General features: G+C 42.9%; 1 protein-coding gene across 6 annotated transcripts in view; it reads left to right on the top strand.

Annotated features, from left to right (window-relative positions):
* LAMA2 (laminin subunit alpha 2) overlaps positions 1–27,989 on the top strand; it is a 3,129,796-nt gene that overhangs the window by 2,272,724 nt on the left and 829,083 nt on the right. For 5 of the 6 annotated variants that reach the window (XM_085611831.1, XM_085611827.1, XM_085611830.1 and 2 more), the window contains 2 exons: positions 3,049–3,242; positions 23,138–23,280. In XM_085611831.1, coding sequence (XP_085467957.1) covers positions 3,049–3,242; positions 23,138–23,280 — 337 coding nt within the window. The remainder of the gene's footprint in view (positions 1–3,048; positions 3,243–23,137; positions 23,281–27,989) is intronic. The other variant, XM_085611829.1, reaches the window with a different exon arrangement.

Here is a 27,989-nt window from a genome sequence, read left to right as displayed (position 1 = left end):
CAATAAGTGCCCTAGGCGTGCACTGTTGGATGCGGATTTTATTCATATGACATGGACCTGTCTGACAATAGCAACCTTTTCGCAAGCAAAGACTACTGACCTAGAGAAGACGATAGGCAAGACAGACCTTTTCACTGTGGAGGCATGCCTGTTGGGTCTATATGCGCTCCGGGAGAATGCGTGGAGAGGGAGCACCATGTTCCTGGACTTATCCCTGGTGCTTGCCCGACATGCCATAGTGCTGCATTGGAGGTCCATGGAGTGACCACCCCAGTGGACATGGAGGGCGAAAGTTGGAAAATGGACAATAGTAGAGGGCATAACACTGCAAACGGACGAACAGTTAGGGTTGCATAAACATCCAGACATTGACGTATGGACAGACTTGGTGATCTCATTCACAGATCTCCCTGTCTAACAGTATTGCTCTATTTATTGGGTGCACTTTCACTACAGGGTAGGACATGGTATATTATTGAAGAAATGGGCAGAGACGACTGATGGGGACATGACCCTAACATGTCCCCATCAGTCGGAGATGTACACCAGTGATAGCCCAAAATAAATTAGTTGTACCTCACTCGGTAAATACCATACAAACATATGCTAGATGCAGAGTAGACATAGAAATCATCTTTACCTTTTCTTTTTCTTTCTGGTACATGTTTGCACATGTACACCTTGATACAAGGACCCCTTATCCTTCAAGCATGAAAGGTTGGACCAACTCTCACACCTGCATGACATGCCATCACAGTGTACAAGTCTTACATGTGCATACATGGGTAAGATGCTGCATGTGACTGCTGTGCAGATGACCTAAACCACTGATATTGATAGAAATCTACTGTCACGTGGGCAATGTTAAAAACAATAACAACATGGGTACAGAAAACGCTTATCGAACTGCCTGTCTGTTACCTGTTATTGAATGGCTTTTAGGCCTCATACTCTGAACTCCTGGGTGGCTGAGATCTTATAGCTTCATATGTTTGCTACAAAAATTCCCTAATCAGCCCCTGTCTCATCCCTGAAACATTAACACCGCCCCCTCTGAAAAGAAACCTTGATGTCCTCTTCAATCCCTCCTGCATCATGAAACTTTTATATCTACCAGTGCTTCTGCAGCCAGATCCCATGGCTGGATATATGTACGTCTGACTCATTCCATACTGCTACAGCCCTTATCGCGGGTCCTATCATGAGCAAAATAGATGACTGCAAAAAGGCAATAGTGGGCCCACAACAGATTTACCTTCCCATATAGGGACAAGTTTATGAAGTTCGCTACACACAACATTTGCAGTTTATCCACACAGGCTCTCTCCCCTCCCACTGACACAGGCTGGTTCACTGTTGGTCAGAAAGAGGGCACTACAGAAACTGCTGCCTATTCTTCAAAGTTATGCATCAAAATCTCCTGCAAGCCATCATAAATCCTATTCTAAGTACTCCTCTGCAGGAAACCTGAGCTCCCTCGCTAGCAACTTATCTTGAAATGTCTTTCCACTTGGCCCCTGCTCTATCCTTAAGCCTCCAAAGACCCTGCACTAAAACTATTTTCCCAACATCCTCTTTGACCGTACCCTGAAGCCCTCCTTCCTCTGTTTGGAGCTCCACCGCCAATGTTGAAGAGAGCATGCCTTTTCTGAACTAGGTAGCCCCCAAACCATATTCATCCTTTCTTCCTCCTAAAATAAATAGGGGCATCGTTTCGAATAAAATTTACGTTTTACTCACTTTATCATCATTGTCCTTGTCTCAACCACCTCCTTCATCTTCAGTGTCCACCATCCACCCTGGGATAGTCCTTTTGTATCTCTTTTGTCACTTTCAGATAAAAATGCTTAGACAAACACATTGTCTCAGAACTGACTTGTGGTACAGAGAATCCCTGCCATCATTCAATGCCTTTCTGAAATCATTCACCCAGAGGTCTTTATCAAACTTCTTCCTCATCCCAGTCGACAACTGGATTGGCTTAGGTTTGATGAGCTTTTGCGATTGCTACGTAATAATCTCCTCTAGAAACAAATTACAGATAAGATATGGGAGTGACAATTAGAAGAGTTTGAGAGATCCAAAATAAATTTCTAATGTAGTGAAAAAGTGGGAACATCGTTTTATCAAAGAGCTAAATCCGTTGTTGCAAGAAGTCATTGGATCTCTTTGCAATGTTCTTCTCAGTTTGGTCTAACAGGGGCTCAGTGAGGTGGAGCAGAATAGACAACCTAGAAAATGCAACCTATCCCATATCTATGGAAAAGAGTAGGTCTCGGATATTCCAGCTCAAGCTCAGTCGAAGATCGAAAACAGAAGGGCTAATAGCACCTTACACCGACCCCCACCCCCAGCACATTTGCCCACCAACATATAGAAAAGGCAGCATCGAGTTGTGAATTATCCTGTTCTTTAAGGGCCCAACCTCTTCTACAGCTTGAATTAGGGTGAAGGACAGAAGCCACTCTTCCACTGTGATGTAACCTAAAGAGGCAATGCAATATATATCCAGGAACTCCAGAGAGGTTTGTACAGCAGGACGCAGGGTCTGCCACGCTAGGTCCCGTTCAGAGACAAAACCCTTCCCATACTCCAGATCACACTCCTTCAGCCGGAATATATCAATATCCCCCTCTCATGGATCCCCGACCCTGTGGACCACCCACGACCTCAGATAAGGCATCCACCAAAGTGTTGACAGGCCAAATAATTGATGAAAGCCACATCATAACAGAATGGGGGGAAACTCTGTATCTCTTGAAGCTCTGTGCCCGTCTAAATGTACTCCGCAAATCCACTTGAGCATTGCTAAAACTAGGGACAGAAAATGGCTGTGATATATTTCTTAGCAAATTTATATTAAAGGCATTTATGTTGATTCTAAACATTTATCAAATAAAAGACGTTTGCATTTTCTACCACCTTGTTATCTAGAATACTGACTGTACCAGTTTACAATCTCCATCTTGGTTTGGGAGACTTATATTAGAGCTGTGGCCAGTGAAGATATCTATTCATGTACTGTGTCTTGTCCCCCTCCAAACCCAGGTGCGCTTCTGGATACACTGGGAACCCGAGAATCCCCGGAGGCTCGTGCCAAGAATGTGAGTGCGACGCACACGGTTCGCTCCCAGTCCCTTGTGATCCAGTCACAGGGCGGTGCCACTGCAAGGCGGGAGCAACCGGGTGGAAATGTGATGGGTGCACGGACCGGCATGCACGTGAAGGCGCAAAGTGTGTTTGTACGTATATTATTAACCTTACTACCAAATGTCGGGCTTCGATTGTGCATGAAAAATAAAAAGATTGTGGCTTGAACATATACCATCATTTTACATCTCATTTACCAACTTGCTTCAGAATTCTCATGCTGCGACTGAAATCCTTCACGCAAAGTCTGAAAGTATTTCCTCGAAATGGCGCCGCAGTCGATGTCCTTCTACACACTATGGTGTCCCGCGTCATGCTGAGACCAGTAATGGAAACGTGTTAAACACAGGGAATGCATACACTCAAGTCTGCTTTTCTGTCAAGGTTAACAGCTCTGTCAACAACTGTGCTGCACATATAGAGTAAACATTTGAATTATCTGTTATTTAGCAGTATTCTGAATGTCAAATGGATATACCACCAAGACATTGTGAATGAAATATCTCCCCACAAAACCTGTAGTAAGGATATTAACGGCCAAAATATTGTAAAAGCAACGAAAAGTAGGCAAGGATAGGTGTAAAGTACGTAAATCCACCTATGTACTTCGCTGGTATGTATATATATGAGGGACGCAGATATGGAGTTACAAACAGTAAATGTATAGCTGTATATCCTACACAATATTTTGGTTTTCAATACATTTTCTCGACAATATGTTTCTCCTCGACAGTCTGACAGGCAACCTATCAAATGACCCAGGGTTTGAAATACTCAGCTTCCAGTGCACTGCACTGCTACACTGGAGGTTATGCAGGACTTGGGCATTTCTTCTGCTTGCAGTCCACTCCCCAGCGCTGTCCCTCTGCCCGGGGTCAGCTGACCACCAGACTCTCAAGCATAGGTTACAAATTGAAACCGAACTTACACGCAAGCTTAGTTACTTACATGACTTATGTTGAACATTGTGGAGCTAACAGCTTATGTGCTGTCTCTGCTGTAGATCAGTAAAGGTTTTAATGAAAGAGACGAGGGACTAATTCACAGGAATGACTGCTTGAGGCGCGCAGAAGGCTTCTATGCAGAGAACGCTTGAGCTCAGGAACATCTCTGTGCTTAACTTGTTTAGACTGCGTTGATATTTTTAGTAACTTCTTAGGTCTGGTGCTTCACTGACATGTGTAAAAACTAGGGAGCAACCCCACTAGCCAAGAGACGGGGTACTTCAAGTAAAGATAAAAGAAAAGGTTTCTTGGGTAGGTATAAAGAACCTCCACTCATTAAGTGTGTGCTACTAGCACACACTTAATGAGTGGAGGTTCTTTATAGATACCCAAGAGATCTTTTCTTTTATCTTTGCTTCACTGACATGGCAAGCAAGGATGTGTTCTGCCTTGTAGGTCCTGCTGGAGGCTGTTAACACCAAGCTGAATCATATTGCACTACATGGCTAAATATACATGTGCTAAATTTGAAGATTAAAAAAACATAAACCATAAAGATATGTCCCAATCATTAACTGCCTCCTTTTCCTAAAAATGCATTTTCAAGCATGTTTGCTAATGTCAGGTGTTAGAAATGGGATTAAAAAATAGAGACTCGGAAGGCGCATAGATCAAGGATGTGCTTTTCAGTCTACAAATTATGAGGCAGTTCCCTTTTAACCCCTTCTGTGCAAACGTTACATCACGCAAAGGCACAGAAGCATAATCATGCTAGCTGCCCCCCCCCCCGTTGGAAAATTTGTCGCTTTGAGAAAAAATGTGAAGTTTCCCAACTTCGCAAAAGGCATATTTATTTAATTTATTTTATGCGTTTTTATATAGCGCAGACTTTACCCGAAGGTGTCAGAGGGCTTCACAATAGGAACAGTAATGATACATGAGGAGAAAATTACAAGTGAGCATGTTACAAAGCAAAGGTTACGTTACATGAGGTAATAGTGACAATTGTGCAAGTATCAAGAGCAAATAAAATACAAGAGGTAGCAAACGATACGTTGCAAAAGGAAAAAGTGACATGTGTGCATGTTACAAAAGAGTACAAAGTACAAGTAGAGGTATAATACTGCAATAAATGGCAGACACTCAAAACACAAAAACAAACGTTACGTTACATGAGGCATGAGAGTCCCTTATGCTTGTCCCAATCTCTGCTGCCACATGTTCACACAATACTGATGCGACCTCTGGCGGCGGGAAAGCGGGCTTCCATATCGTCTCTCAGGACTGCCCTTGAACTGTGTGGCAACGGAGCAACACAATGCTCAGCCCTTGGCAGCCTGTTCCTGATGCTGAGAGTCCTGCCATGGCACATTGGCGGCAGGGAGTGAGGGATACAGCACGCCGTGCCTCCAGTGGTACAAGACAAACGGGCACCGCACGGGGGAGCCTGCCTAGCAGCAAGGAATTCTAACTGCCATTCAGGCTTTTTTTGACCGCAGTTTTATTTTAAACTCACAAGCTTCTCAGCTCCTGAAACTGGGGATTTTAAAAAATAATAATGTGAAGTTGTGAGGTGTACACAGGGCATTCAGTGGGATGCAAAAACTGGGGGGTCTCAAATGGGCGTGGCCAATGTAATTAAGGGCGCGGCTTAAAAACATGTAAGCTACAAATCTGTGCTTAACATAGTGTACCGCCCGACTTGTATTTTGCTATTTCTGTTATTGCATCCAGATATATGATACATGTAACGTCAAACCTACAACAAGTCAGGACTAGTGGCTTTGTCAATGGTTGTTAGTTGCATTAGATAAATAAGCAGCAACTACGGCTTGTATATAATATTGAAAAAGCTTCCACTTAAAGCCCTGCTGACACTACGACAATGTTGCTGCTCCTGAGTTTCAAAAAGAGAAGGGAAAACCAGAGAGAAAATGGCTCTCTTTAAAAGATTTCCCTTCTCCCCTGCAACACTCACCTGGCATGACGTCATGACGTAACATCTCCACTAGTGGAAAGTGAGCAGTGTGAGCACGTGCACATCGTTGGGCCTGCTGTCACTGAAGTCGAGAAAAAAACGGATCGCCTGTGCCAGGAAACGAAACAGAGCCCAATAGAGACCCGTTTTGAGGCCTCCTTTAAAAAACTGCCGGTGCTCAGCACCAGTGAGACCCGGCACACTTAAAGCCCATGGTGTAGAACTTTGTTCCTGGGTATCACTAAACCGCCTTGCTTCTCATTGGTAAAAACTGTAGGAGGGGTGACGACAAAGAACCAATAGGAGAGCTAGAGGGAGGATCAGGGGCAGAGCTTGAGAAGGCCAAGATAATCTTGTCCTCTGAATGTCCATAGAATTGAATACCACCCAGCTGTAAGCTGTACCAGACTTTGCCAACAGCTGGACTAGAATGGACTGTGCTAACATTAAGGAGGAAGCCAAAGATGAAAACCAGTCTTCGTAAAAAAGGATTTACAATAGATTAGAGACATTGCATCCTTCGGTTTCATCCGTTCATTTAGTCAGGTGGGTTTTAGGGACCAGGCACAATAACAGAAATGTCTTCTGTATCTCCATCCAAAGACAACACAGAAGCAAACAGTAATAATAATCAATCCTAATGAAAAGTAACTTACTTTTCGACTTTATAGACCTCTCTACATGCAAGCTAAAGATGTGTATTGCTTCTATAAAAATGCATTTATTCAGCAGTACTCAGTAAAGCGTGTTAAAATTCTTACAGTTCATAATGAAACGAAGCGATACACTGAAGCTTTATGGTAGAAATAAATTCCTTTGCAAGATTAATCTTTGTGGCTTGTGGCTAGCTCTTATATCTTTCAGACGACTTAGCTTCCTATAATACTGTGTATCACAATGCACCCCTTACAGAATGTTCACCCTTTGTTGCCTCGCAGCCTTGAAATAATTTACATTAAATAGGTACAGATTCCATTAATTCTGCCTCACAATGTCAAAGGAGAATAAACATTCGAGGAAGCTTCAGGCAGTTAAGAAGTCAAACTGAAATAGTCCAACTGGGTTATTACTCACCCATTGTAGACAACACCCCAAATTTCCTACAGACCCATGCACCAGCTTAATTGGCCAATGCAAAAACAACAGTTGATGGACAGAATGCAGAACAGCCTAATTAGCCTCCATAATTTTCAAAGTGTAGTGGAGGTTTAATTCAGCAGCTCACATGGGTTCAATCTGTAACAGAGACAGCCCTTAGCACCAAACAGGATTCAAACAAACTTGAGGATAGACAGGTCGGTGAATGAGAATAAAAACCGTAGAACAGCCCAAGATCAAGACAATTATGAATAATTGTTTGTATGGCACCAGCAACACCAAGACCATGATTAGATTAGTCCATTGTCCTGTACTGGATGCCAAGCAAAGACACTGATGAGACAGGCCACAAGAGATCAATGGCAACTTTGAGAGAGCAACTGGTTTGTGCACGTGACACCAACATCCACCACTCTCCTTGAACTTGAACCAGACTTCACACATTTGGGATGCAAAACATTGAAACATAACTCAACAAATTGTTATTTGAAGGGATGCCCTAAACATGTCCCTTCCAAATATGAATTTGTTATGGGTTTCTAACCCCCTTTTGAGAAACAGTAATGAGAGACCAAATTTAAAAATGGGTTTAGTCCCTAACAAAAAGCCAGTTTGGGACCACAATATGACTTTGTGCATCAGGCTCCGGGATCCTTCTCCTACCCACCTTCTACCCTCTTCCATGGAGCTTACCCCACTGTTCCTATTGACATTCCGACTTGAGCTATACCCATTTTCTATCATATCAATTACTTTATAAACTCAGGATGTAGAACGCTCTTCTCTTTTTGCTACACTTTCGGGCGTTTCCTTAAAACCTACCTGTTCAAGCAATCTTACCCTCACCATCAAAGGAACAATCCTCTGTATTTGGTTCCTTAACAACACTGCAGTCCGCATGGAGTTAATCCTCTTGGTTGCTTATACCGGTTTTGCCCTTCTTTTTTCACTCACGTCTCCTAGACAGTCTCACCATTTAGTTTCTTTTCTTCCTTCTTGTTGGTTACTCATTCACTGAAAAATGTACAGATGCTCTTGGACAGGGTGTGCGGTATATGATCCCAAATCCTAATAAAGTAAATATACAAGTATAAAAAACAGAGCACTGATCTACAGTGGAAGAACTGCCATGCTTGGGTTATTTTTGGAGTACATTTTGGTCCCACAAATGCTTCAACTATTAGAATTGGATTCAGCCTGATGTAGCAATTGTACACCAGCGACAACCTATTATTTACATATATGCCCTCCCATGGAAAACCTTGGGTATTTTTTAATCGCTGGGTTTTTTTGCTCCTTAAGAATCTGTGAAGTCTATCCCACACCTTGGGCCAGTTGCTCAGTGGCAGTTGACATAAAGCAATGGACTGGAAGTGAACTTCAGTTACTGAGGACCAAGTGTGCAGTATTCTGCTTGCTCACAAGCATTAAATAAGCATTGTCAGAGTGAATGTCAGTCCTTGGTGGTGCAATAGTTGTTTTTAAATTATTATTATTTTAAAGTCCTTTTTGCGAACATATGATGTTACATCGCGGTCTTCACACCGCGATATGTTTACAACGCAGGCCGTTACAACGAATTGCGCTGGAGGGTGCTGGTTTTAGGAATAGTATATTCCAACTCCAGCCTACGTAACAGTAGGGAAGGTGTTGGAATAGAAAATCATACTATTCCTTAGTGTATAGCGCCATCCAGCGCAAGTTGTTTTAACGACTTGCATTGTAATGCCTGCGTTGTAAATGTATCGCGGTGTGAAGACCGCGATGTAACGCATGTCTCCCCTTTTTTGCAAGCATATGCCAGTAAAATATAAAGAAGGAAAAAATATGACATGCTGTTTCCTAAATGTGAGGCTGTGTGCTCGCAATAAAATATTTGAATTTTAAAAAACTGCCATTTTATATAGTCTTAATAGAATAGCACTGGTGCTTCTTATTAGACAGGTGTATGAGAGCATGCAGGGAAACCCTTTGTAGTTCTAGTGCACTACATAGAAAAATATGGTATTGATTTGTGAAAAGATAAGGCACTATTGGCTTTGAGGTATAACATCCTAAAGACATAATTTGAACACAAGTATGACTACAAATAAAAAATGGATAAAGAACGGGTAGAATAAAAAATATTGGGATAGTAATATACTGCCATATCAGCCCTTGCAAGGAACGGCACTTATCTTTAGCCAAATGTACATTTGTGATCAGACAAAAAGCCACCCCTCACAGTTGCAAGAGGCAATGGCTGGAATGGGCTGACCCATTGCCCCATGCTACATGCTCTGGGGGAAGAATGTGAATGACAGTTGAATGGGCCAATGGATGAAGAGGGCACAAGGATACAGAAATACACGCAAAAGTTACCTCTATTACACTCCACCAAAATATCAGGATTTGGCCCTATTGTGACAGTATGGCAGACCATGTATCAAAGCCATATTCATTATAATATTATCATATCAATATAATTGTGTAGGCCCAGATTTAATATAGGTTTGTGGTGCTACTCACGTGACTAATAGTAATGTGAAGAGTTGCAACCATTAGCGTCAATCAACTCTAAGGTGCTAAACCTATTTTGTGCTGAAAAGTGACCCTCACTTGGGATCAAACCGGCAATGCATTACCTCCCAATTAATGTATTCAAGGGGTTGTGTTTGGAATGGGAAAGTACAAAAAACATAGGTTTTGATGTAACGCCAGATCCGCAAAAGTAGCATGATCTTGTTTAGCCCCTATTCCTATAACCACGAAAAAACCACGATCAAACGAGGGTTGAAGTGGTACATCACCTGTATACTGGCTTTTTGGTTGAATCTGTTGGCAGTTGTCTCTGGGTTACTTGGTTCTGACTTTGTCATTAGCGCTGGCAGGCCATTTGCGGGTAGCCACAGACTCTACAAGTCCTGATAGAATAGAACGGAATAAAATAAAATATACCCAAGTATAGCATGCGTGTTCTACCCTCAAACACCCATCTTATTTATCACACCCTTCGGCTGTCGTCTACCTGTAGAAATTTGTACTGATGGGTGTTACTTGTGTACAAACACTTACGCTAGGCACTGCTGGCAAGCCATTTGTAATGCAAATACAACCAAAGGCTTTGTTGGCCGGTGACTCTGGGTTAAACTGGTGCTCTGCTATATTTTTTTCCTTCGCACAGCGCAGCACTGCAAGTTTTCACTCAGCGCTCCGTTGCAGTGGCATGACAGCAGCGTCGTGATTGGCCTGAGCTGCCTGGTTCGGCGCTCAGACAGGGAATGGGAGCCTGAGCATGTTCTCCACCCAGTGTAATACAGTCGGGTGGAGAGCATGCTAAGTGCGCATGACGGTTTGGTCAGGCCAAGACAGCCGGCAAAAGTGTCAAGCGCACTTTTGACCAACCACTCCTCACACTCTGACACGAGCCCAGCCCTGCCCTAACTTAGCTCCATACGAAAAATAAAATGATAATAATGTTCTGTTATCATCATTTTATTTTTCATTTGCACTGCTCGAAGAACAGTTGGGCGACGCTTGCTCCCCTACCTTAGCGGCGGAGCCGCCGCTGCTCCATGGCATGAAGATCGGTAAATCTGGGCGGTGGAGTTAAGACTATTAAATCTATACTATAGCCTTATAGCTCGCCGTAGCGGGCTATACCGGCTATTAAAGGCCCGCTGCAGCGTTAAAGGCCCGAGCCGAAGGCAAGGGACTTTAACAAAGCAGCGGGACTTTAATAGCAGGTATAGCCCTGCTACGAAGGGCTATAAGGCTAATAGAACATTCTGCCACTAGAGGGCAGAATGTTCTAACAAATAAAACAAAGGCCTTTTGAAGCTCGAGGAGATTTAAATCCCCTGGAGCTTCGATAGGCTTTTGTAAAACATTGGAATGTTGCTCTGCGGGCCATTACCGGCCCGTAGAAGCAGTAGGCACTCCATTGTCTACAATGAAGCTCCCAACATTCCAATGTTCTAATTACCTCTATATCTTAACCATGACTACAATATGCTTAAAACACAAGACTCTGGAAGAGTATCCTATGGGACAGAGCCTCGAGTTAAAGGATAAAGACAGACACATTGGATGAAGGCTGTGATGAAGGGATGATGACTAGCCGATTTGTGTCACGGAGCGGTGAAGAATTAAAAACATGGCGCTTCTTTCAAAACCCATTCCATCAGTACGTGTTCGAGAGCCCAAAGAGTACGTTGCAAAATTGCTCTGACTCTAGCAAGAGTGTGGGTCGCGAGAGACGAGAACTCAGCAGGGCTTTAAGTGGGATAAAAATACTAGGGGGTCTCTCGAGGGGGCGTGGCCAATATAATGAAGGGCGTGACTTAAACATACATAAGCTAAAAATGTGTGCTCAGGCTAGTGTGCTGCCCTACTGGTATTTTGCTGTTTCTGTTATTGCATCCAGATATATGATACAAAAAGTAACATCATACCTACAACAAGTCAGAACTATTGGCTTTGTCAATGGTTGTTCGTTGTATAAAATAAATAAGCAGCAACTGTGGCTTGTTTATAATATTGAAAAAGCTTCCACATAAAGCCCTGGTGACACCACGACAATATTGTTGCTCCTGAGTTCCGAAAGGAGAAGAGAAATCCTGAGAGAAAATGACTCTCTTTAAAGGATTTCCCTTCTCCTATAACACTCGAAAAAACGGACCGCCTGTGCCAGGGCACAAAACAGAGCCCGATAGAGACCCGTCTTGAGGCCTCCTTAAAAAAACTGCCGGTGCTCAGACCCGGTGAGACCCGGCCCACTTAAAGCCCGGGAACTCAGACAAATTGCGAAGTAGCATTTTAATTTTTAACTCAAAGAATGGTACGCTGTGTTCTTTTTCCGACGTACAGTAAGATTGCAGCTCGGTAAATATGCAGTTGTTTGATTCTATACTGTGGCGATTACGGCATCTCCGTAGCCTGGCATTATGCGCTGTTAGCCCAGCAGGGCTCTGTTTGTTGCTTCTCATTCCGGAAGTAGGCGGGTTCAGCGGACATGAATTGCTCCGCAGTCTCTCGGCGGAAGCGGCTGCTAGATTAGAGCTGGTTTTCCAATACAACGCATGTTTTATTCAGACAATTTTCTGCATACTGCATTTTCGCAAGTCCAAACAGCAGCGGCGACATTTAGCCAGGCGTGCTTTGAAAGACCCCACAAATGGCAAAAAGACCCCCTTCGGCTATTTAAAATGACTTTGGTCCGGGCAGGTAGTCACGCGCCATAGAATCCTGCTTAACAATAGCAATTTGCTGCAAATGGGCCTTGAGAGGGAGATGATATTGCGCAGTTGGCTGGCGGGAAGCTTTAAGCACAGGCTGCGGAACACTATGCAAGACCCGAGCATAATATGGGGAAGTAATTGCTAACACCGCTGGCCAACGCTTGGTCTGGTCAAAGCGGCTTTCAAATAAATAAAAAAAAAACTAAAAAGTGCTTTTAAACATCGTACTCAAGAGAAAAAATACCACACTGTTTGACCTCCGTCGTTCTGTGACCAAATAGAAGGCATGCTGGAGGTGATGAGCAAATAGTACATAATACCGGATTCGAGCATTGTGGCAAAATCAAACATGCAAGGAATTGACAACATGCTGCGAAATGCCAACTCCCGCACAGTTGTAAATTGACACTAGTTTACTTCCGTGTGGTTTGCATGTTTAGTGAGAACAGAAATCACAATCTATAGATCCCATAAATGCGGCAGAATTCTCTCAAGGACACCATCGAGTTCAGAGAAAAGCGCAGCCTGGGGTCGTGTAATAATAACCTTTTTAGGCTTGTGTGGATGCAGAAGGGGATCTAAGAGTGTGCAAAATAAATAAAAATAAATGTCAGGGCCCAAGCTATTTGGCAGAAGTCTATTGCAGCCTGAGCCGTCCACAGCTCCTTCCACTGCTGCCGATTGTCTTTGTCAGCCTTACCTACTAATTATCACGCTCAAAGAAATGCGTCTTTTTGGACTATTTCAGGTCTCCTCAAATTGTAGGAATGGCCTGGACGAGCTAGTTTTACCATGTTTTAAATAATAGAATAAATATGCAAACACTCCAATGTTGTGGTTCTTTTAAAAACAAAATAGACAGACAGCGTCACCTTGTGCTCGACTCTCATAAATACATGCTGGTGCTAAGCTCGGGCAGACACCAGCACAAATTAAGCACTGCCGCCTTATGCTTTTGTTTTGTTCTCAAAATTCACTGTCTCTAGGGCGTATACATGATCCCTGAAAATCTCAGTTAGAGATGGCATAATACACAACAAGGTTTAATTAAAAAATAATTGATTCTCTGTTTTGCTTTGCTTTTTACATTTCCTATTTTAACTCGGAGATTTATGTTAATGTATGTGATGTAACCAGCAGTGGCGGCTCCTCCACAATGGCGGAGGAGTGTTGCCTCACTGCCTGGCTCAGAGCAAGCAAATATAAAATAGAACGATGCTGTTTCATTGTTTTATTTTTACATTTGACGCCTCTTCTTAGCCATCGGTGTTGGAGAGGCAGGACTTAGGCATGGGAGGGAGAGGAGGAGTGCTACATGCACTCCACTCCCTGAGTGTGCATATGTGTTTTGGCCAGCCATTTCATAACGCCCAAAATACACATGCGTGCTTAGGTTTTCTCCAGCCCAACTGCATTGAGCAGCCGGGCTGGAGAAAACCCATAGACTCTCTAGTCTGAGCATGGCGTCTTTCTTGCCTGCTCAGACCAATCCCCGCGCTGCTCTGCAGCACAGGGATCGGATGGGAGTCTGGGTCCCAGAGGCTGCTGGGACCCAGAAAGTGGAGAGGTGGCAAACGCGATGCTGAAGACGGCCGGCCGTGGCATTAAAAGGTACGTTTTATTTTTAATATCGAACCCCCTCCGCCCAAGGCCTCCAGCGTGACCCCACCTGCCCTACCACCCTTTGTTTATAGCAGCCGCCACTGGTAACCAGTGCAATTTTAGAGAAAAAAAACAAAGCCACTGGCCCTTTTGCATCTGCTAAAAACAGATTCATGATATGGCCTTTGGGAGTTTATAGACTAAGGTTTGGGCGGGCACTCAAGTGGTGCAAAGTGACACAAAGTATTGAATAAAATTACTTACCATTATTGAAGCCTACCGTGACAGTGCAAAATTGTGCAGCGCCTCACACGCATCCATGCAACCCTCGGTTAAATAAACCCTTTGGTCTGTAATTGACTTGACCCTTGTGGCATACTGCTACAGAGTAACACACTGCCACATTTATACTACACCTTCCTTTAGTCATTTACGTCTTTGTCTAGGGTGAACACATTGCTTTCAGTCACTTGGATGCCACAGGAGTGCATCCTGACTCCAAAATGTTGTTCAGAATTGTGCTCTAGAGGGAGTCATTGAATGTTTCAGTGATTTGATGTCAGATCACTTTCTAATGTGGATATTAATTTAATCATTCTCTACTTGATCATTCTGCTGGCACTGGCAACAATAACCGTCATCCTTATAACTTGTTTATGGAGCATTTTAGGCAGCCTTTTTGCCACCGTGAATAGCTGCAAATCACACGTTACTAGAGTCTTGGGTGAGAATATGAAGTAGACAGGAAAGAAACCACAACACAGTGTACAAGGCAAGAAGCTGAAGCTGTCAGTGAAAAAGACATCTTAACATTTAGTGAAATAAATGATGTAAAATCAACACTAAGATCCAAACATAAACATTCCTCAAGGTCATTTTATCTGCTCTAAATAGCTTTACTTATTCCGTTAATCAAACTAATTTCTTGAAAAACTGAAATCCCAAAGTTGGGAATATTCCAAGGAGTGCAGAAGTCCCAATATTTTTCTTAGCAGGCCTTAGCCAGCCTGTCGCCAGCCCTGATTGACACCAAATACCAAGGGCCGGATTACAGAAAGAGCCCTGGAGGCGCAATGGGCATGTGTGCCCGCTTTATGCGCCCCTGGGGCACTTTGGTATCACAGAAGGCACTGCAGACACTTGTGCGGCCCCTTTTGCAATACTGAAAGTTCTAGCGCCCATGTAGTGCCCAGCGCTATCTCAAGAGGGCATTCCCTCATTTGCATGGGGGTGTAGCCCCCATGCAAATGAGCGAATCTCTTTGCCTCTGCTCCTGTGTTGTGTTATGGACGCGGGTGCAAAGGCAAAGAAGCTGCCATGAGATGCACTGAAGCTGAGCCACAAAAAGGTGCCGCGCTGCCAGTGAGCCTGCTGACAATAGCCTGCTGGAGGAGGAAAATGGAGTGCCATGGATCCCCTTGCAGGCGGGTGAAGTCACTCACTGCACTTGCCTGGAAAGGGATCTCCAATCCCTCCTCAAAGTGCAGGCAGGTTGCTGCCTGCACAGGGCCGGACTGGGCATAGCGGGCACCGGGCATTTCCCCGGTAGGCCGCTAGGGTGGGGGCTGGTTTTCGGTCCCTGGGGGGGTGTTTTTGTTACCAGGGTCGGCAATATCACCCCCTGCAACAAAATTGGCTGAAACCAGCCTTCGCACACTGCTCGGCTGCACTTCCCCTCACCCCAGGGGAGGGGGGGAAGCCAGCTGAGCAGTTTGCCAGGGCCGGTTTCTGTTCCCAGTCCAGTCCTGCGCCTGCACAGTGAAACAGGGCGCTGCTTTGAAGCAGCCCCTCTGTATTTAACTTGAATGGGTTGCCCCCAGGGCAGCAAGAGTATGTGGTTGCCCTGAGGGCAGCACCTTCTCTGTAATAGGGCTCACTTTCCCTGCTTGCGTACAGCGCACTTCTTTAAAGCTGCTCCATTGTGCAAATAGGAAATGTGCGCCTGGCGAGTAATAAGGGCTCTAGTCTGCCTAATCCTGCTTCCAACACTTGCCTCTTTGTTAGATCACCCTAGACTTCCTGTCTCTTTATTGCGCTCTTCCAGGTGCTTTGTCATTCCCAATCCCTTCCTTTTCCGGCCTCTCTCTTCTTCTGTTTCAAAGTGTCATAGTCAAAAGTCAGTCTCTCAATAAATGAGGGTCGGTGCCTTCCATCTGCAAACACTGGCACAAATTAAGCACTGGCTCCATGTAGTTCACCCTTTCAATTTCAATTTTATAGTTTGTTTGAAATACATTGGTGTAAAAAAAAAGCAATAAACTGAACATTCGCCTGCGTTCTCTGAATCTGTCTGAGTTGAGTTTGCCGAGGAAGAGGCAACTGACCAAGAACATTCACAGGTTCTAAAAATATAATTTACAATTTTAGCTTTTACATTTGGGGCTTGCATGTTGCATACAGGGAGGTCATGAACGGATCTGTCTCGCCAGCTTCTGAAGCTAGTAGAATTAATAAAGATACATCAACAGCAATCCGAAGCAGTGCCAAGGGCCGTGTATTTTACACATTTGTATGAAATGTTGGCAGCCACGCATTTTCTAAATCGTGAATCCATGGACAGAGATGATGCAAAGCCGCTGCTTACATTTATTCTCAAAGACACGAACAGCGGGGTAAACGCAATTCCTGTCTAAGGGTGATTGACAGGCCTGCGAATTAACTTTGCCAATTAACTTTGCCCAACGCGTGCCTTCTCCGTGCTTCTCTCTGCACAGCCCATCCCAAATTTATCATGAAGATTTTTCAGCGAGTACACCAAATTTCGTAATCAAAAATAGCAATTTCTTTGTCAAAACAAACAAAACGGCGATGTAACTGGTGTCATAAATTAATAGTAGGCGCATCAACTTATGTCGAGTAGCGCTAGGCATGTGATTGTCATCCATTTTGTTTTGTTCAAGGGGCTGCGTGGAGTGGAATGCGCAGCTAGTTACGCACACATACCTATTTGCGATTCTTTCTGCTTGAATAGATAATATTTTCATGGGTTTTGATTTTTCATGGAAAGTGTTCATCCTAACTTACACTTCAAGTTCAGGTAAGTGGCTGATTTTTTTTTTTTTTTTTTTGCATGGAATTTGAAATTTGGAGTGACACATCAGAGTGGGGCTGCTGAAAATAACCCTGTGGTACTCACTGCATGATGCATTTGCACTGATGCGCTCAGCTTTGACTTTCCCTACCCGCGGCAATATGCTGCGGCGTCTGTTAGCAATAAAAACATGCAGTTCTGGTTCAAGAATATTCAGAGATGCAGATAAAATTATATTTTACTGTTAGGACAGCCCCATGCCCCCAGCAACAGTGGTGTTTTGGAGACCATGTCTTTCAATCTGGTACCCCCTTGCGGCCATTTGTGGTAGCACTGTAAGAACGCTGCCTACAATAATCATAGCGTAGCACTACCTTTAACCATGCAAGGGCATATTTAAGAGCTCCTTTGCTTCGCAGAAAAGCATGGGTGTACATTATAAGCACATCACCTTTGGGAAGTAATGATCAATGCAACAACATTGAGATGTGATGTTTTCTCTCCTTTTTGTCCTCCTTTTCTTTGTAGGTGGAGAAGAAGGAATAACATCCTTTAATATTAAAATATAAGTGTATCTTTATTTTTAGAAAAGGAGAAGCTGTCTGCCCTTTCTTTCACTGGAGTAGTGTGAGAATCATCTTCTGCTCATACCAGGGAGGGAAACTAAGTGTGTAGCCCTGAAGAAGGCCTAGGACCCCGAATGGCTCAGTAGTGAGGCTGAAACATGTTGGCACTAGGGTCATAGGAAAATAAATATCCAAGTGACCCTTGCATTTGCTTTGTTTTAAAATCCCATACTGTTCCAAGAATAAAGGAGTACCGGGAACAGTCTGAGGACTTTTAATCTTTAAGACCCCCTGGCCATATCTTCAAAGAGTTCCCTGAAATATGGTCGAGCCCACCCGGACTTTTTAGGTGACTGGGAGACCCGATGATGAAGCATGACACCACTAGGGTGCGTGAGGGTAACTAAAACAAAAGGAATTGATTCCTTTCCCCCGACCCGGTGGGTAAAATCTAAGTCACTTCATCAAAACACTCTCCCAGGGTATTTAATGTTATCTCTACATTAAGTGGGGTACTGTTTGTGATTCTGAGTCTGCCAAGGGAGGGTGTGCTCCCACCAGATATTTCCTCTCTGCCCTTGTGACACAGGAGGAGTGTCCCTCCTCTCTGTGCCCTAGGTTTACAGCTATAAATAGCTCACTATGGCCCGTTTATAAGATGAACAGTACTGAAAGGGAGCAAACTACTCATGAATAATTATCAGCACTGTGCAGTAAAAACCCATGAGTACTGGAAATTATGAGTTAAACCACGAAGAAGGGAGAATTATTGTGCAGACCCAGATTTAGCATATAACAAAACAATACAGTTGCCAGTACTGATACTCCTTTCTGAAATTTTCAACTGCGGTGCATGAAACAATCTATGTCAGCCTGAAATGACAATTAAACCTTTTATTTCTCAAAAGCAATTGCTTTCTTTTTTTCTTTTATTCTTTATTCAAAACAATACCTCTTTTTTGATTTTTGGAGACAATTACAAAACATTCAAATACAAAAATCTATACAGATTTATACAACTCAATACTCATCTCATACATCACCACCTAAACTCTCTCTCTACCCACTCATCTTTCATTCCACATTTACCACTTCCAAACCACACTGCACCACAAAAAAGGCCCTGCCTGGCAAGGACCTTGCGTTGTTGTGCCAAACAATTGGTTAATGTTTTTTTCAGAAATGTGCACCAATTATGTTTTTTGAATTGAAGAAATTTGAATTTTTCGGATATTGGTGCACTAAAGGATGTAAAAAAAAGTTTGATGTTTGGTTGTGCCCCTTTGTTTAAAAATGGATAGGGACAGTTTAATACCAGGCAGGGCCTTTTTTGTGGTGCAGTGTGGTTTGGAAGTGGTGAATGTGGAATGAAAGGTGAGTGGGTAGAGAGAGAGTTTAGGTGGTGAAGTGTGAGATGAGGTTCGAGTTCTATACATCTGTATATATTTTTGTATTTGAATGTTTTGTAATTGTCTCCAAAAATCGAAAATGAGGTATTGTTTTGAATAAAGAATACAAGAACAAAAGAAAGCAATTGCTTTTGAGAAATAAAAGGTTTAATTGTCATTTCAGGCTGACATAGATTGTTTTATGAGCCGCAGTTGAAAATTTCAGAAAGGATATCAGTACTGGCAACTGTATTGTTTTGTTATTTGAGGGCTCAGCCTTACTGATTGGAGCCAAGACCCATTGTTGTTCCTTTCTCAGATTTACCATATGGCATCCCACATGCACTTCCCTTTCCAGTAGGGTTTCACACACACATTTACGCGTGCTTTAAGCAGCTGGTAAAAGTGTGTGGGGACTGTGGTAAAAGTATGTTGTAGGGCAGGGACGGGTGAAGGGAGGAGTGGAGAATGTTGGCTGACAGGTAGTGGCTTGTAATGCTACCCCTGTGTCTTGTTTGGGGTTTGTCAGTTACAGTAATGAGATGCACACCTGCTCTTCATATTTTTCTTTGCTTTATCCAATGTTATTCCAAGAATGCGTGCACACTGGAATGGTGCCATGCCCATAAGACACCTTGAAAGACACAACTTATTAAGGGAGGGGCACAGCTAAAGCATGGGAAACCTGGAAAATGGCATAATATTCCTCGTGTGGAGCTAAGAATAAAATTCATGTTGAAGAGAGGATGAAAAGAAATGTGAGGAATATAACGAACAAATTGATTAATATGAAAGAGAAACTGACATAATCGCCAATCCGGCACAGCGTTGCTGTGCTACTGGAGGGGGCGAGATGACGCCCCCCTTAATAAGTTGTTTGGGGTTTGGGCAGAGGTCATTGAAACGAGCCGGTCTGCATTGCAGTCACAGAGATTTTACCTGCTGGATTTTCCACCCGGTAAAATCAGATTTGTTGTTCTCACACCCAGTAAATAAGCATGCAGGAACACTGGACCTCTAACAATGGTAAGGAACAGAATTGCAGACTGGAATTCTGATCTGCACAGTTGTCAATTGGGGCCCATGCCATTGGGCACCTTGCAAGTGGGCTGACTAAGTATAGAGCCCAACATATTGATTCACAAGAAGCAATGAAAGCATAAACAAATCCTCCTCTACCTGACGCAGTAAAACAACTTTATTGTGTAATTAATTAAAACCATTACAGTTTTAGCATAAAATGCACCACATATGACAACATACTTATTTACACTTTGAGTTGCGTGGCTTTAGGTGTCTAAGTGCGTACACTGTGCCATTTGTGATACAACCAGACAAGGGTTTAACCCCTTCTGTGCCACGCCCTTTCCCCCTCCTGTGCCGGGCGTTACATTAGTGGGTGGGGTTCATGACGAGATAGTCTCGTCATGGGCACAGCGCGACCGTGCTCCATGACGAGACTATCTCGTCATGGGCACAGAAGAGGTTAATGTAAATCTCTTTTGGAAGCAGCAGCCCATCGTATGTGCCATATCCTTTTAAAATAATGACTTGCATATCTAAAATGCTTTCAGTTGCAGTCTGGGACTTCATAGCATTATAAATACATATGGCACTACTCCTCAGCGCACCCACTACGATTCAATTCTGTGATTGTCTAGTTTCACACACAGACATCAGCAGTGATGGCATTATCCAACTGAGCTTTCATTACATGGAAGAATACATTTTCCACCTACTATTTAACTTGCCTTATTATTCATTTGAGGTGTGGGTTATTTTTTGTATGTCTTTACCTGAGGATGAAAGGCCAACACAATAGTTGAAGAATATATTCTTCCATAACCCCTCCCCCATTACACCCAGGATCACAGTTCTCATACATTTTTATGCACTTCAAGCTCTGGTTAACCTGCAAAATATTTTGCAAGAGGCTGCCATTGAGTCCCTTCTCTGCACCAGTTAAAGAATCATGTGTGTACTGAAAGCTGAGCAGCCCGGCTAAGCCATTCCACGAGAGGGGAGCTGGAACCCTTTAGACCAAAGTGCCTGCAACGTCACCTACTTTTATTTGGGGAACAACCTTTACAACGCAACTTTTACAACGCACTACCATTACAACGAAACTGTTACAATGCGAGTGCATTGACAACGCAGGACATTACAACGCAAGTCTTTACATCGACTTGCACTAGATGGCGTGCTAACATTAAAAATAGTGTAGTTTACTATCCCAACACCTTCCCTACTGTTACGTGGACTGGAGTTGGAATAGTAAATTACACTTTTTTAATGTTAGCACGCCATCTAGTGCAAGTCGATGTAAAGACTTGCGTTGTAATGTCCTGCGTTGTCAATGCACTCGCGTTGTAAAACTTTCGTTGTAACAGCATGCGTTGTAACAGCATGCGTTGTAACGTCATACATCCCTTTTATTTTGCATTTTTACAAGGCTTGTGAAGCTTGCAAAGTTGTGAAAAAGGCGCTTTATGACCCTTTACAGCAGCCGCTATTAACTATTGCAGTCACCGTGAGAGGCTGTGGCAGTTCCCTGTTGAAGATGCGGCCCCATCACATTGACTATCTAGAACCTGAGCCCTGATCCATGTGCTGCCCATGCTTCATTGCCAAGTTCCTTTCAGCAAACTCCCCCACTCCTACACTATACCCAGTGTGTCCTTGTACTAACCCCCCTAGTTTCCTCAACTCCTGCCAGATGTCAAATGTACTTTTTCCAGTTGCAGAATGTTCTGCCTCTCAAAGGCCAGGTGACTTGCAAAGTCAGGAATCTTTGTGTGGCTTTGTGGAGGGCAAAGTTTCCCCATATGTAAACCTTTTCACACCTCAAGGGGCCAGTTTAATTTAGAACATTGTACCCTCGGTGGATGGAACTTTCTAAAAGCATTACCACCTTCCCTTCATCAGCCTATAATGCGAATAGAGGACCTATAAGGGCCAGCATAGCTCTCAGCAGCAGACTATTATATGATGCTACAAATCATTCAGACTTTGCATTCACAAAGTGCTAACTTTGCGAATGCAAACTCTTGAGTATCAATCCAAAGGTGTTTATTTCGCATTTCTGAAAGAATAGCACGTGTTTTACCATTTGTGGAGCTGATCGGTGGTTTGCACTTGATAAAGGTTGAAATGAAGGCTGTTTGAAGACCTAGAGAATGGCAAGCCACCGCAATGATAATTCAAGATAATGCTATGAATCTAAAATAGGATTGAGTACGTTGTTCAGAACAGCAGAAACATTTACCTTGACCGTTCAGGCAACACCACCAACCTGCAATCTATTCACAAGAAGTTAATGCTCAAACAAATCACCAGAACCAACATTTTGGGCTTCTTGGAAGAGAGCACATTGAATGCACTCACATACTTTTAGTTGGCGACAACCAGTACAATGCTATTTTCCTAGAGATAAAAAATAAAACAAACGTTATTGACTGTGCAGTTGGTGCTAGAGCCCATCGCAGACATACAACACTATCTAAGGCATGTACTAATTTTTTTGTGCGTTACATCAGTTAAAAATAACACTGACTGCCTTTATCCTAAAGAAAGATTTATTGAATAGTATAACCACCTTGGGACGAAGGTGTACTATTTTTTGGAAATCTAAAAAAAAACTCTTACATTTAATATACTCCATCTCTTCCCTGCTCTCTGGAATGTAATGCTTTTTGCTTGCAATGAAATATGCCTGTGGTTGATCTGGGCACAGGGAACTATGTAACTCCAATAACTACTTGAGATCAAAGTATGGATTCAAAGAATGGCCTGTGACATCTGTGTTCAGTCTTGACCATTTCTGGAACAGGACCACTGTGAAATATGTAGAGTGATCTGGGGCTAGGCAACACTACGTGTGCAAAACCATTTCTAAATTAAAGCCGATATATAGTTGAATGTTAAATTATTCAGTCAATTGCCGCCTATGGACAGATTCAGGTCTGTGAAGGGGAGCCTAAGATGGCGTCTGTCTTTGCACCGGAGCTTTTTTGCTTACGTTGTGTCATGCATTTGCAGTGTTGAGTTGTTAACACTGGTTGGGACGTCTTATATCAGTCATGCGCATGCCACTTCTTGGAACTGAAATGTCGAACATCTGCTTGAAACAGAAATTCATTTCCTCGTTTGCCCTTTCTACAGTCTGCGATGATGAATGCACAGGACTCCTTCTCAACGACTTGACTCGCCTCTACCAGATGGCCATGAGCGTCAATTTCACTGGCCCGTTGCCACCGCCCTACAAAATACTGAGCGGTTTCGAGAATAGGACGCAGGAGCTGAAGGTAAGCTTGCGTCATCGCGTCATCTGTTGACTCACGCGAGCACAAATTATCATAATTATAGAACAGAAATACCTACAATTTTTATCTTTTATAAAACATAGGATTCTGTACTTCCAGTATAAATGAACGACTCTCATGTTTATAAAATAGGCAACTAGTCGTCAATTATAAAGAAAGGATGCTAGAACTCGACTATAATAGGTTATTGCAGTCGAGTTCCAACATCACAATGCCAGCTGCCAGCAGCCAGGTCAAAGGCAGGTCAGGTCACAGAGCAGAATTCAAGCAGCTGTTTAAATGTAAAGCACTGAAAACAGAATGCTGCTTTCATTTTTCTGCTCTATTTAAAATGACAGTTAATTTGTTGTGCTCCTCAGTTAAAGAGAAAAGCTAGAAAATTCTTCTGCATATTTCTACACATTCACTGCTGCAGCTTCTAAAACAAAAGACTTGTGTTGAACTGTTTCCATTATCTGTTTACAGCAAATATCTAACAGGTTTGAGATGAGTTTAATTTTTCACTAGTGATTTTATTTGTATTCTTCATGTCTGAAAACATGCTTGCTCTTTCATATGAAAGAGCTACACACCAAGGTTTTAAGTGGATTTAGGGAAAATGATGTTGGGACCATGCATCGTTTGGGATAAAATACCCCCGTCATACATGATAAGGATATTGCTAGTCATCTCAGAATTCCAGAAACGTATAAAGTAAACATTGAATGTGTGACCCTCTCTCATACACATGTGTTACTTGTACGTTCTACATGAACACAATTGTTATAGGTGACCATGCTATAGATACAAGGATACTTATCCTGAATGCAAAATACAAAGGCTGGCAGTAGTTTCAGTTTAATGCTGAATTCGTGGACAAATTAGTCATGTGTATGATGAAAAGTTGGTGCCAGTGGGAAAGTGAGCAGGCAAAGAAAGTATGCTATGACATGACCACAATGTGAAGGGTGATAAAACATCATAATAAATACACAAGTAAGTTAATAGAATGTACGATCAAGGTTTTAAATGACTGATATGACGAATAATATGTTTGGGTGACTTGGACTGTCAATTATTGAATATAAATATTATTGCTGTTGGGTTGTTTTGACTCAAATGCTGGAGAGTAATCTGGATTTAAAATAGAGACTACATAGGGGTGAATCCTAAATAAATAGTTGGCAGGACTAATTAGCATTTTGTGTTCAATTATTTCAGAGGATGGGATTTAATTGGAAGGGACACTTAAAAAATATTCTTGAAGAGATATTACAGGAAGTGACATCTTCATAAATACCAGCGAATGGAAATGTAATCAAATAACATCAAAAGTGAGCATACAGAGATACACCGGTAATAATGGCCCATGTTAGTGCTTGAAGCGATGGGCTAGCATTAGCACTGTTGAAAATGAAATTAGCTCTAGTGTGACTACAGTGATATTGTTCATAACCCACCTCAACACCACACTCCAAATAACCAACCCCAGACCTCTCTCTCTCTCTCTCTCTCTCTCTCTCTCTCTCTCTCTCTCTCTCTCTCTCTCTCTCTCTCTCTCTCTCTCTCTTCTCCCTCTCTCCTCCCCTCCCTTATCCCCTTTTACTTGTTTTGGTAGAAGGCAACAATATACAATTAGTGCAACTAGAAAGAATTGTGTAGTCTTTGCACTTTTACTAATAGGAATTGGGCATTTCAGGCCAATTCACAAATGCTTGGAACAGCATGTAAAAGAGAACTCCTCTACTACTACTTCCAGTGCTCATAAATAATTTTGTGAATTGGCCCCAAAGTGCTTATTTGTATTGAACTTGAAAAACACTATAAACGTATCTTCCTAAACCTTTGTTGGTAATAGATCTGTGACTGTCAAATAAAGAGTCCTTTAAGAATAGCCTCTAACCTTAGTCCATTTAGTGGGTTACACATAGGGTGCTGCAGCCCTGCTGCCCAATGCGATAATTTAATAATGAATGCGTTGGATGGCCAAGTCTTGAGCAAATCTGAGTGGCTGCTTCCTGTGAGAAGGTGGCCTGGTAAATGCTGTCCACTAATTAAAGTGGGCACCCTGTACCAGCCCACATGGCCCTTATGATGTATGAGGTCAAAGATAACCTTTAGAAAGCTATCCCAGTGGTAGCTGTGGAGAGCAGCCTTCAGGCTTAATCTTGAAGGAATGTAAAGCAGCTTGTTTTACCAGAATATCACCTCCTGAATGACCAAATGAAAGGAGAACCACACAGTAGTTATATAAAAACATGTATTTATTACTATAACACTGTCTACTTACCTCTACACGAGATTAAAACATAAAGCACACAATACTGAATCAATAGAACATTCGTAAGTAGCACCATACACAGCGGGCTCCAGGAGGAGACCGACCCATATACAAAATAATTGGTACAACAATCACAACTTGACTAGACTCAGTGCCTAGAGCACGTATATATATATATATATATATATCAACTCCACACTCCCTTCTATGCAAAAGAGAGTCGAGCACACACGGGTTCACCAAAGACACTGCTTTATTCCTGGCTATTGGCATGATGCGTTTCATCATAATTGACTTCCTCAGATGCCGCCAAAAATGTTCAAATCATTCTCCGCCCACATTTAAAGCTGCATGCCCCTCTCCGATTGGCTGAAGCACCGCCGATGGTTGTGCACGGCGGCGGTGTGATATATATTGGTGTGATCAAGGCAGTGAATGCCGAAACGCGTCGCAGCTTAATTGTGGAATAAACGCTTGATTTTCAGAAACCACCCCATGTCGATGTCTGGTTCATGGTGTGGAGAATCGGATGTGGTGTATATGTATGAATGTATATATATTATTATTTTATTTTTTAAAGGGACCCAAAACGAATCCACCTGGGATAGAGCAAAATGCAGATATCCTTCCAAAGTGTTTTATCACTGTTTGTGAATTGTGTGTTCCTACTGACGTGTAGGGGAGCACAATGCTTTGTTAAAATAACCCTCACCCACCAAAAGGACCCTTGGTGGCATGCTTCATCATCGGGTTCTTCCCGCTGCAGGACGGGCGTGCTTTGACCTACGAAGACGCGGGAGCACTTAGTAGTGAATATACTATGTGTAAGGCAGGAGTGAGAGTGGAAGGGTCAAACGTGTAGATAGTGGAGTACGTTAAAAAATACCTGGCTGTGTGGAAAAATAAATGTTAATGTTCCTTCTAGCTGGTATTATTAAAAGTGGGGAGTGGAGGTACTGTGCTACAATGAGCTACCACCTCCTGAGTCGACATGTTACAAAGCCATCCCCATGGATTCTCATCAGGACCCTAGAAGATCCCATTACCACTCTTATGAAAGAACAACAATGTGGTCTTCTACTCAATCAAGCAGAAATAATGCATATAAAAAATGACATGCACTTGATACTATACCCTAATCGGTATGGTTCCTTAAGCAAATAACACGGCGAGGCAGTACCCTGAGCGAGTGAGCAACCTTGACGAATGTGTGACTACAGGCACTCCTCCCCTCCCGTGAAAATGCTCATGGGGCAATAGCTTGGTATTGTAAATACTTAGTTAAGGAACCATACCTATCAGGGTATGGTATCAAGTGCATGTCATTTTTTATATGCATTATTTCTGCTTCCTGGTGCACTACTAGTATGGGGATGGAATCCCCTCGGCTATTGAGGGTCCTTGAGGGCAAACTAGCCCCCCTGTTACCTCCAATAAGACTCACACATTTGGATTGCTGAGAGGTAGTCAACGGCTGCACCCCTTTTCTCCACTACTGTGGAAACACACTTCCTACCCCACTGCTGGTTGGGGAAAGATGTCCACTTTAGTTCTGAGGACCTAAGAAGTAAAATGGAATTCATTCCCTAACCAGCATCGCACCAGGGCAGCATTTGCAGAGTGCTGGAGAAAGGGCGCTTGGCCTCCAAGTCCTCTCAGCAATGCCGCTGCCTGGGAGTTACTCAGGGTGATAGAAGGGGTTCCTGAACCCATGGACCCTTATCATCACAGGGGAATTCATCCCCCAACTACCACTGTGCCAGGACGCCTGTTTGAAGAGTGGTGGTGAAGGGGGCATGCCCTCCGGCGACTTGCCGGAGGTTTTAATTTTTATTTATTTTAAACATTTATATTTTATTTTAATCCACAGCAACAATAAATAAATATATACATCAAATCCATGACATCTTGTACCACATCACATATCTGAGTTGATAAGAGGAGAAATTTCATAGTTAGATTAAAACAGATAGATAGACTACATACAACTAAATACAAGAACACAAAAAAAGAAAAAAAACCACTAATACCTTTTAAGTCTTTCATATGGTCAATCATGGGGTCCCATATATATATACACCAAGTTTACGCCTTCTCACTCCTTTGACTGAGTAGAGGCTATGCTCCAGATTAAACATACTATAAAATCTGGCTCTTCACATCTCGAAGGACTGGGCTTCCTGCTGCAACTACATGGACGATATGCACAACCGAGCCACCGCTGTGGCTATGAACACTAAATATCAGAATTTATACGCAGGTAGCCCTTGCTGCAAGTCTTCCCCAATTTCTAAGAGCATCATAGAGGTTGAAATCTTTCTCCCGGCCCCTGTTATTTCTGACAAGAACCTTTCAATATGGGTAACAAGATGTGTCAATTTATCACATGCCAAAAAACATATGTACAATATCAGCGGTATCTGCTCCACAA

Source organism: Triturus cristatus, chromosome 6 (genome assembly GCF_964204655.1).
Source record: "Triturus cristatus chromosome 6, aTriCri1.1, whole genome shotgun sequence".
NCBI lineage: Eukaryota > Metazoa > Chordata > Amphibia > Caudata > Salamandridae > Triturus > Triturus cristatus.
This window is presented reverse-complemented; position numbering and strand designations above follow the sequence as displayed.